This window comes from Onychostruthus taczanowskii, unplaced genomic scaffold, assembly GCF_017590055.1.
Source record: "Onychostruthus taczanowskii isolate IOZ18803 unplaced genomic scaffold, ASM1759005v1 scaffold20, whole genome shotgun sequence".
Taxonomy (NCBI): Eukaryota; Metazoa; Chordata; class Aves; order Passeriformes; family Passeridae; genus Onychostruthus; species Onychostruthus taczanowskii.
The window spans coordinates 4,250,681-4,261,337 of NW_024499240.1; the positions used below are offsets into that span (position 1 = coordinate 4,250,681).

The following is a 10,657-nucleotide window of genomic DNA, read 5'->3' on the forward strand; positions in this document are numbered from 1 at the left end:
TTCTGATAGTCACTGGTATTGCTGCCTCATTGCTTGCTTCCTTAGAAAGATGGGATTTCAAAGCCACAAGAACAACACACAAAAAAATAGCAAAAATAGCTATAAAAAACTTGAAGAGAAAGATTTAAGGGAAACAGCATGAAGGTGGTGTCAGACACTGGCAGAGACTGGTGCCTGTTGTTTGCACTTCTCTGGAAGAAAAAAAAACAAGTGAAAGGCTCAGAGAACAGCACGTTGTGATTTAGCCAAGAGAACAAATCAGGTCAACTAGCAATCACACAACATGGAGGGAAGAAAAGCCAAACCCTGCCACTATTAGGGTAATTCATTGGAGATTTCATTGTCATAGCTTCACTATTTCATACCCAAATTATCATATATGTTGCAAGTATGAGAAACAGGGAGAAAATACAAGAAACACAGTATTAATGCATCATCTAATACACAACCAGGCTGTTGTGAACTTTTTCTGTTCTTCTGCTTAAAAGCAAACAATACCAAAAACTGAAACTCATGGTATGGCAAAACCAGCATGATTAATCCAGCTACCAATCTTTGTACCACCTGCAATCATCAGATGTAACAACACTACGTATATGAAAAAATGAAACAAGTTTTTAAGAGGTATGTAATAATAAGCAATAGGAATTTAGAACATTTTTACTAAAAAGCAGCTGAAATCTTTGTGTAAGTTTAGCTTGTTTATGAGAAAGAGCAACATTAGTATTCCTAATGATAAAACAGTTCACTGAGAAAATGGTTTGTGTATATATAAAAATGTGTACATTCAGGACATATAAAACTGTTGGTCCCTTAATAGTAACCACTTGCATGTTCTGGATATGGTAGCATGCATCAAGCAAGCAGCCGAGGAAAAATCATGTATGAATGCAGAATACAAAATACCATCTAATAAGGAAGACCAACATGACATTTGCTTTTGAGTTTGAATACTGGTGTAACTCCTCTTAAGTATTATTTGTACCACAATCATTTAGTAATACAATTTAATTACAAAGAGGCAATATGCAATCTGATTGTACATAAATTCAGTAAGCAATGAACTTCAGAAAAGCAAACTGAGGCCACAACATGCACAGCAGAAAGTGCTTTTTAAATCTCATTTAAAAATTCTAAACCTGCATCTTCAGGAATAACTTGTATTTGAATCCTACTTGTAACTTTAAAATATTAAAATCCCACTCCTCAAAATGACCCTTCATAAGACTAAGAACACAAGGACTGTAAGAATTACTCCACTTTATTCATAGTTAAAGCTTGTGGAGAGCTTACAAGACAGCCTGTTACCAAACCTTAGTACTGTGACTAAAACTACTGAAACTAAACCATTACATTAATTTAATAGTCAAGAAGCTTCTAAAACATGTATCAAAGACACAGCAACTACCAGCTCAAGAAATAACTGAATTGCCAAAAAAAACCCTAAGAAAAATCCTAGTAATACCAATATCAAAACCACTCTTTACAATGACTGCTACCACAGTTAAAATAAAAAAACTTACTTTATAAAAATAATCACAATCCCTAGACCACCACCACTCTAGACTATTTTACAGATGTTAAAGTGATTAGTATTGATAATGTGTGGATTTTATTTTTGATTGCTTTATAATGAAAATATCAACTTCTTAAAGGACACTACTTTTCTCATCACTTTTACTAAGAATAATCTAAGAAATAGAAAAGGCTTTAACATCCTTGAGAAGCAAAGTAGTTAGCAAGAGGGGATTAGGATATGCACTAGAACTGGCTAAAGTACTGTTGCAAAATTAAGGACAAAACTGTGGAAGCTATGAGAACATAGCATTAACTAGAAGAAAAAATAGTATTTACCAAATACAGCTAAGCAGCGTACAGGTTGGATTAGTCTAAGCCACAGGAGTGGAAAAAAAGAAGTATTAAAAATCCTACTTGTAGCATCATCTGAGTTTGTCTCCACAGAACCAAGAAGCCAAAGAGTTCCACAGTGGAGAACAGAAATGGGAAACACCCCTGCTGGTCAATCTACATGATCCCAAGAGCACCACAGTCCCAGAGTGAGAAGACCAGGATCTAAATTATACTGTTTCAGATTTGCAGACTTAGGAAGCTCATATATTTATTTATAAGATTACTTTCCAATTTCTTGCCCTTCAGCATATAGTTTAGAAGTTTGTTTACTTATTAAAAAACTAATTAAAAAAGGCAATCCACCAAAAGTTACAGATGCAAGACACAGTGTTTGAGGTATCGACATGCTTTCCGTTCAAGGTAGTCACAAAATTAAATAGCTAAAAGTCTGGGGGTGCATGACATCATACACAGATTTTTCTAAAAGCATCAGTATTTCCTTTATTCCTCACCAAAAAAAAAAAAATAAAATTCTCTTATAGGTATAGATCTATTAGAAGTCCATAGAAATGGAATCAAGTACTCCTCAATCCCCAAATAACTATGGTCAGGCTTCATTTCCTGTAAAAGGCACTCTGGAGTTTCTTACCACCATCTCCTAAAATACGAAGTTCAGAGTGCTTTGTTCTTAAGGACATTATAAAGAAAGCATTGCAGCCTTAAGGTTCCACCTAATTAAAACCACAGATATGATAAGGTGAGATACACTACCTAATGCTCCTGTTGCCACCTCTCAGCAAGCAGAGGTGGTCCTAGGGAATACCAACCTTCTCTGTGACATCCAGTTTCACATAAAAGCTCCAGTAAATTAATTTTCCCACTCTGAAGTGACCAGATTCCTCTTGCAGTTGTGTAGCCACTCAACAATCACTAGCTGTCCCTCTAAATCCTTGGAGGACAGTTGTCAGCTTCAGAGCTTTTCCAGCTAAAGCTATTGAGCACAAAGTAGGCAATTTTTCTTATTTGTGTATTTTAAAAATATGCTTCATCACCAAATGTTTAATCGAAGCTTGGTGCAAGAAGAATCTATGGTGAGGTTTAAAGTTTATGATCTACTAAATTCATAAGAGAGAAAAATATTCAAACATTATAAACGTGAAAGCTCTGCTGGCAGACAGACCATCACATCACTGGAAGCTGTGGGTGAGCTGCCTGAATTGAGTTCTGAAGCACTGGATCAGCTTTCACCAGCAACTGCTTCAGCCATTTTTGTTTGCTCAAGCACTTCAGCAGCTGGCTTACTCAGAACTGTTGAAGAGCAACTGACAACCTTTTTGGAAAGCAGGAAAGCCTGGCTTTATCTTCCAAATGATGGACACAAAGGACTGGTGACTGGATTTGATCTATTAACTCCAAATTTCGCAAAGCACGGTGACCGCAAGTAATTTACTCATTTCACAAACTACAGACAATTCTCCTTATCTAGTTTAAATGCAAAGCACATTTGGATATATTTCTTTCTTATTATGTACGTAGCACAATTAGAATTCACTTTATTTAACTAACAAAGCCAAAAGCTCTCTAAAGCATGGGGAATTACACGTCTTAAACATTAAGAATCTAAGCAGTGTAACTCCTTAAACAAATGCATATAGATGTGTCCTCTCCTGCCTAGCAAGAGGTATGATCAAATTAGACCAATTAGAACCAACTTTTCTTTAGGAAAAATAATTAAGCACAAATGCAAAATAAAATTAAAAATAATTATTTAATCAGGGTTTCCTGCTCACTGATTTAAGCCATGATTAATAATAGTCACTCTGATTTCAGTCAATCTCTCCAGCATGGACCCATCCCAAAGGGTCACACAGTCCCAGTCTTCCCCCAGCATCTTCAGCATGTCCAACTTCACTTAAGACCTCCTGCTCCCTTCTTCCAGGACTAAATTTGAGGTGAATTAAAGCTTAACAGCAGACACTGTCCTGCCACCTACCACATCCTCCCCAGGAAAAGCCTAGGTGCCAAGATTTTTCTGCTAGTAAATCCCATTGCTCTGCTCAGGAATGGAAGAAAGGAGTAAGACCTCCAAAGAGAAGGTGCCTGGGAAGGAAGCAGACCCTTACTTCCTACCCCACACAAAGCATCTCAATAAGGATGGAGTCAAGATGATGGGAAATGTAGGATCCAAAATACCTTCTGATGCTCACTAACGCTTCCCTACTCCTAGAAAATTGGTCCTTAAATACTGAACATAAAGTTCAGTACTTGTTTCTTGTTATTTTCAGCAACTATTAGAAGTTTTCCACTTGCAACACCTGAAAAACTGGGTTATATTATGGTGGCCAGCTTCTGTTTAACTGCTCTCCAACGATCACAACTGAAGTACTGGCATTCTCAACAGAAACCCTGACCACTCTTCTTCCTCTGCCCCGCTTCATATCCACTCAGAGCAATTTGGCAACCCAAATCTGCCTTTTCCTCTTTTATAGCTGAAACACACCAAGCCAAAAAGAAAGAAGTTCATAAAGCTTTTCTTCCTCCCACTTGTGTGCTTTTATGCTTTTTAGCTACAATTCAGGAGCTACTCTACTGCATAAAAACAATTTACTAACTTGAACATTTTTTCTTCTGAAAAAAGGCTCAGCATGGAAGCAAAGAATTTAGTATGGGAGTAAATGGATTGGGAGCAAGTACTACTTCAAAACACAACCTTATACCAAGAACACAAAAAGCATGAAGGACTATTTAAGCCTGTCATATTTCCATAATCTCAATTCTTAAGATAGCAAAATTCTATACAACTAACTTTGATCATGATGCACATATATATGGTAGTGTTTCCCAGCAGTCACAACAGTATTTTGCAATCATTTAGGATTATCAGGCTCTAAGAAAATCCAAAGAAATGTCAGTACTAACTGCAGACTATAGTTGTTACTAACAAGCAAGTTTACTTCAGTTTGGTGGAGAAAAAAATTACCTGCTGAAAGAAAAAGCAAACAAGAAAAAACAGGGGGAAAAAAGAATGAGAGAAATAACAAATTTTTTACTTGAATGAAGATAATAAATATAAACATCTTGTCCCTATGTCGATTCCCTCTCCATTTAAAATAGAATAGGTTAATGGGAAATTCCATTCCAGGCAGAATAAAACAGAATCAAAACAAATCAGTTGGCCAAGAACTAATTTACACTATTTGCTACAGCACTTGCATTTTATAAAACCAGATTCAAAAAAGGATTTGAATTAAAAAATGTTTCCTTTCCCATTTTTCATTTGGACATACTACAAGATCTCCAAAGAATTTGGCATAAGCATCAGCTTACTATGAGAATCACATCTTCAACAAAACCAGCAGTAATATCACAAGCTAAAATTTGTGTGTATCACTGGCACAACATTAATCTCAGACAACACCTGCTCATGCTACAGCCAGCCTAAATGACCTTTTATGACTGCTGTGCTCATTCTGAGTAAAAATATGCCATCATTTTTAAACACAAAAATGTTCCTGTTCTTTTCTGCCCCCGTATAAACTGGCCAAATCCATAAAATTTTAAATCTACAGTTGAATGATAAAAGGAAACTTACTGAGAACTTCCTGTTAAAGCAAATAAAGTAGCTGAGGCTCTACACTACATGCAAACAACAGGAAACAAGAGCCTTGGAAGTTTAGTAAGATTCAGGTAGCTTTCACGTTCATGGACTAATATATTGTATGTAGCATACAGATAGAACCTGGCATCTAGAAACATTTTCTAGACTGGAAACTTAAGGAGGAAATAAACTGTACCTTTGTGCTCAGACACATAACTACCATCACATTTTAGGTAACAATAAATACAAACAATACATATTTATCAAATTTTAATATAGAAGTCACAACAAAATTTTCTACCCATACAACATAACTTCTTCAAAGACTGTCAAATGCATGGCTTAAGTTTATTCACCATTTTTCCATCATATATAAATTTGGGCTGAAATTTGCATTCCTGTTGTATTAATTCGAAGTTCTATCTGGCATTCTATTTTGCTTTTAGCAGAGTACTGAAAGCCAACAGGACACACAAAAAATAACTTACAAAGCATTATGCTTAATTACCAGACACTGCAGCACCACCCAGTGAGCCAACCATGTCCTGGGCTGCACCAAAAGCAGCATGCCTCTAACAGGAAGGGAGGGGATTCTGCCCCTCTACTCCACTCTGCTGAGACCTCACCTGGAGAGCAATGAAGGATATAGACCTGCTGGAAGAACCCAGACAAAGGCCATGAAGATGATCAGAGCGCTGGAGCATCTCTGCTATGGAGACCAGCTAAGAGAGTTGGTCATGTTCAGCCTGGAGAAGAGAAGGCTCCAGGGAGACCAAACAGCACCCTCCAGTACCTAAAAGGGGCCTATAAGAAAGTTGGACAGAGATTTTTTACAAGAGCATGAAGGGACAGTACAAGGGACAACAGCTTTAAATGGATATAGAGTAGATTTAGATTAGATATTAGGAATAATTTATTTACTTGGGGGTGGTGAGACTCTGGAACGGGCTGACCCTCCAGTAGCTGTGGAGTTGCACCTGCCGCATGCCTGGAAGTGTCAAGGCCAAGCTGGATGGGGCTACCTGGTCTAGCAGGAGTTGTCCTTGCCCATGGCAGGGGGTTGGAACTAGAGGATCTCCACAGTCCCTTCCAACGCAAGGCAATCTGTGGAATCTCTTCCGACTCTGTCTTGTCAGCATTGGTCTGAACATCCTCCATTTACAAAACAGCACTTTGCAGGTACGTGCTTTAATATTTTTAGTTACACCCATAAAGAAGACAAAAGTAAAGAAACTTCAAACAGGAAATTGTGTGACTGCAATTATGCGAGCTATGGCACAAGATTTAGTCACACAACCACACGTACAGTAAGTAAAATAATACTGCGTAACAGACCTCCTAAATTCCTGATAGCATCTACTGCAGGGCTCTTAAGTGACCACATATACCACACATAAGTTATGGGAATATAAAACAACTGACAGAACGATAGACATTTACAAGCTACACTAAAATGCAAACAAGAGATAGTTCTTATACAGTAAAAGTGTACAGCTGCAACTGTACTCAAGTCCATCCCAGTCTTTTAATTTCAAAACCCAAAACATAAATTCAAATCAATACAGTGAAGGCATGAGGCCACTCTAGACCAAGATATAGAAGACAGCATCTAATGGAAAATGTTGCTGCAATGTTGCAGCGCATTTTAAAAGATTAAAATATTTTAAAATATTATTTCCTCTAATTTCTCCCCTATTTTCCAAGTAGTCTCTTGATACTGACAAGATATTGCCAATTTTTTAAAACATGTTTGTGCAATTGTTATATATGCCAGAGCTTTCCTTTCTTGCTTTTTTCCTATCAGAGATTCCAAAAATATTTTCAGAACTTCCTAAATTAAGGTACTGAGGGTTTCTGTTCTTAATAAACCAGAATCCTCAAATGCCCGTGTGAGACATGTGAGCTGATACCAGACCTTCACAGGTGAGGTCAGATCAACCACAGCACACGTGGTACACTCTGTGAAGGTCTGCACTTCCAAAGGCAACAGGGACATAACTCTCACAGGAGCCAACCAAAGGGATTTTAATCCACAAACAGGAAGGGCCAGGCTGGGAAAGAAGCTCTGCACAAGTGCCAAACGCGCTGTATCGGTAAATATTACCCACTCAAAACTGGCACCAGCAGCAATGCAGCTGTGATCCAGTATGGGCCAGCAGCCTTGTGCACTGCTCCAAAACTCACCAGCTCCATTAACATCACCAGGTATCACCAGTTCAGAATTGATGACAGCCCAGGCTCCCATAAACACACTGCACTGCAAATATTCCTTGCTTATTAGTTTAATCTGGCATCTATCTTTCACATACATAAGCAACGTCTATGAACATACTAATGTATTTCTATTTCAGGGCCTATTGATTTCTGGCAAGATACTTCTTTGTAAAACATATATACATAAAGTAAGATGTTTTGATAACATCCCACAAGCACGAATGCAAAACATGAACCCAAGCATGGCAGCTTATGCTCATTTTCAGGGAGCTACCTAGCAAGGACACACAATTTAATGCAACCCAGGAACACCATGCAAATACAACACATTTCAGTACCAAACAAACACCAAGGTTTTGATTACTTTTACTCCATAATCTGTATTAGAGGATGTAAATTACAGTACCCGGAAAAATCCAACAGCGTGAGTCGTAAGAAAAAAAATGTAAATAGCATAATCATCATACTGAAAATGAGCTTCACAAAAAATATTTCTCTTTTCTCAACAGAGCTACTCAAGGACCACCATTTTTTGTTAAAATAAACAGACACATAATTTATATTGCAATACGCATTTCAAACTTGTATGGCAGGTATTTGAAATACATTCAAAAATATCCTACATATACGTATTACCTGCATGTATATTCATAACAAGAGTTGCAACAGTGAAGAAACCTGCTCTCAATAAACCTAGAACTATGAATTTGGCTGCTGGCAGTGTTTTTTCTAACAGCTCTGGCTTCCCAGAGAAGATGAGCACAAAATGCCTGCCACTTTACTCAGCATCTTTAACATATACCGTAATTCCTTCCCAGGTATTTTCTAGAGCATTTCATGTCAACCTACTTGCAGGAGCGTGTGCAAAAGTGACACAGAGTGATACAAGTCTGACAACTACTGGTGTGGAAAATGGAGAAACCAGACTGCATTATACATTTTCAGGATGTCGAATCCCTGTTACTAAGTCCCTACATTGCTTATCAACCAAATAAAAAGACCCAAGAAAACGCAAAAAGCAAGCAAGCAACCACAGGAAGACCTAAAAAACAAAGACTCTCCGACTTTGCAACAATTTCTATTTTAAGTTAGCAAGTTTCCTGCTTGGGTGATGACGTTTTGCAGATGCTACAAGAAATGCTACATGGTATTCATTAATCTGGGGCAAATCAATTAAAATTATACAGCTGCTCGGTATGCAAGTATCCGTGCACAAAAGTTCTCCTCCGTCACTAACTGGCGTTCAGCAAGTAGTTATTTTAGCTAAAAGCGCCGAACAACTCACTAGCTGTATAACTGCTACATCTTGTGGCAACACAACACAAGGAGGAAAAGCAGACAATACCCGAAAGGGAACAGCGAAGGGACTTGTTTGCTCATAACCTTCATACAGATATTCCCTGCAAACACCCACAACACCCTGCTGTCGCTGTCGGTGTAACACAAGAGGGGAGGAGCAGGGGAGGGAGGAGAAAAATATTATCATCGAAGGCGTGATGGAGGACAGGAGAAAGTTGCAGTCATTCCGTGGCGGCCGCAAGGCGCCCTGTCACTTCTAACCGCAAAACCGGCCGCCCCCCAGGGCGCTTTCCCCATGGGGACGAACCTCCGGCCCCTCTCTTCCCACCTCCACGGTGCCAAAAGTGCCCAACTCCCTCCAGCAACAGCGGCTGCATCCTCCGGCGCAGCACTTCTACTTAGCCGCTGGCGGAGGGGAGCCTATTTCGGGGAGGACGCGGCGAGCGGCCGCCCGAGGAGACGCGAGCGGCTGCGGCAGGCGGACGGCCCGGGGACGGAGGGAGCACGGCGGGTCCCCCTCCGCGGCCCGGCGCGGGGGGTAACAACGAGGCGCCGCCGCGCTGACGAGCGGGCGGGGGCGGCGGGGCCCCGCTCGCCCAGCGACCGAGGTTCCGCTCACCACCACCGGGCCCGGCGCTGACCCCGCGCCGCCCCCCCACCGGGCCCGGCGCTGCCCCCGCGCCGCCGCCGGGGGCACCGGCCTCTCCCGCCGCCGCTTCCCAGCGGCCCGGGACCGGCCTCCGGCGGCGGTGGCTGGGCCCCTCCCCAAGGGCCGGGCCCCCCGCGCAGCCCCGCGGCGCGCTCGTTACCTTCCTTGGGCGGCTTGCCGGGCGGCGCGCCGTGCAGCTGGGAGGCCGCCGCCGCCGCGGAGCAGCCCTGCAGGCTCGGTGGGGACGTGGAGAGCCGGGACCAAGATGGCGGCCCCTCCAAACTTCCACTGCTACTTTGGACACTCATCAAGCTACTTTCCTGGAGCCCGGCAGCCGCCGGGGGCGGCGGGGAAGGCGGCGCGGCGGGGGGACACCCAGCGCCGCGCTCATGGCCGGGGGGCCGGCCCGACACCGGCGCGGGGAGGCCGCCGGCTGAGAGCGAGCTCCGGAGGCAGGCGGGGCGCGGGAGAGAGGGGGCGCGGGGCCAGCGCAACCTGCCCGCACCTCTGCACTGCGTCGCCGCCGCCGAGCAACCGCCTGTGTCTGAGGCCAACCGCCGCCGCCGCCGCTGCCGCCGGGGAGGGGAGGGGAGGGCGCAGGCGGGGAGGGGTCATGCGCAAACACGATCGCGAGCCGAGCGAGCGCCGCGCTCCGCCGGCGNAACATCAGGCCAGCCGCGCACGCACCTGCCCCCAGCCCCACCGCGCCGCGCGGCCCGAGCGCGCCGCCTGCTCCCGCCTCGGGGCTCCAACCCCGGGCCGGCTCGCAGCCGCCCGCCGGCTGACCCTTCTCCCCGCGCACACCCGTCCCGCGGCGATACCTCCCTGCCTTGCCCAAGCGCGCACCTTCCGCGCCACGGGCGGCCCTTCGTTGGCCGCCCCGGCCCAGCCGGAGCTAGCACCCCTGAGGCCGTGGCGTTCCCCTCCGTCTCGGTTTCCTCGGCGGCGCAGTCCGCCCGTGCCGCCGCGCCTTCCCCCGCGCCCCGCCGCCACGGCCATGGTGGTGTCGGGGCGGGGCGGCGGGGGCGGGAGCGGCGGCGGAGACG

At 43.5% G+C, this 10,657-nt stretch overlaps 1 protein-coding gene across 2 annotated transcripts in view; it reads right to left on the minus strand.

Annotated features, from left to right (window-relative positions):
• The window catches only part of TLK1 (tousled like kinase 1), a 67,951-nt gene extending 57,336 nt beyond the window's left edge, over window positions 1-10,615 (minus strand). The window contains exon 1 of one of the 2 annotated variants that reach the window (XM_041403447.1): window positions 10,458-10,615. Coding sequence is in view for 1 of the 2 variants with exons in the window: in XM_041403445.1 (XP_041259379.1) it covers window positions 9,772-9,919 (148 nt within the window). In the remaining variant the exon portion in view is untranslated. Of the gene's footprint in view, window positions 1-9,771; window positions 10,261-10,457 lie in introns of those variants that run through there. The other variant, XM_041403445.1, reaches the window with a different exon arrangement.
• Between the last annotated feature and the right edge of the window lie 42 nt (window positions 10,616-10,657).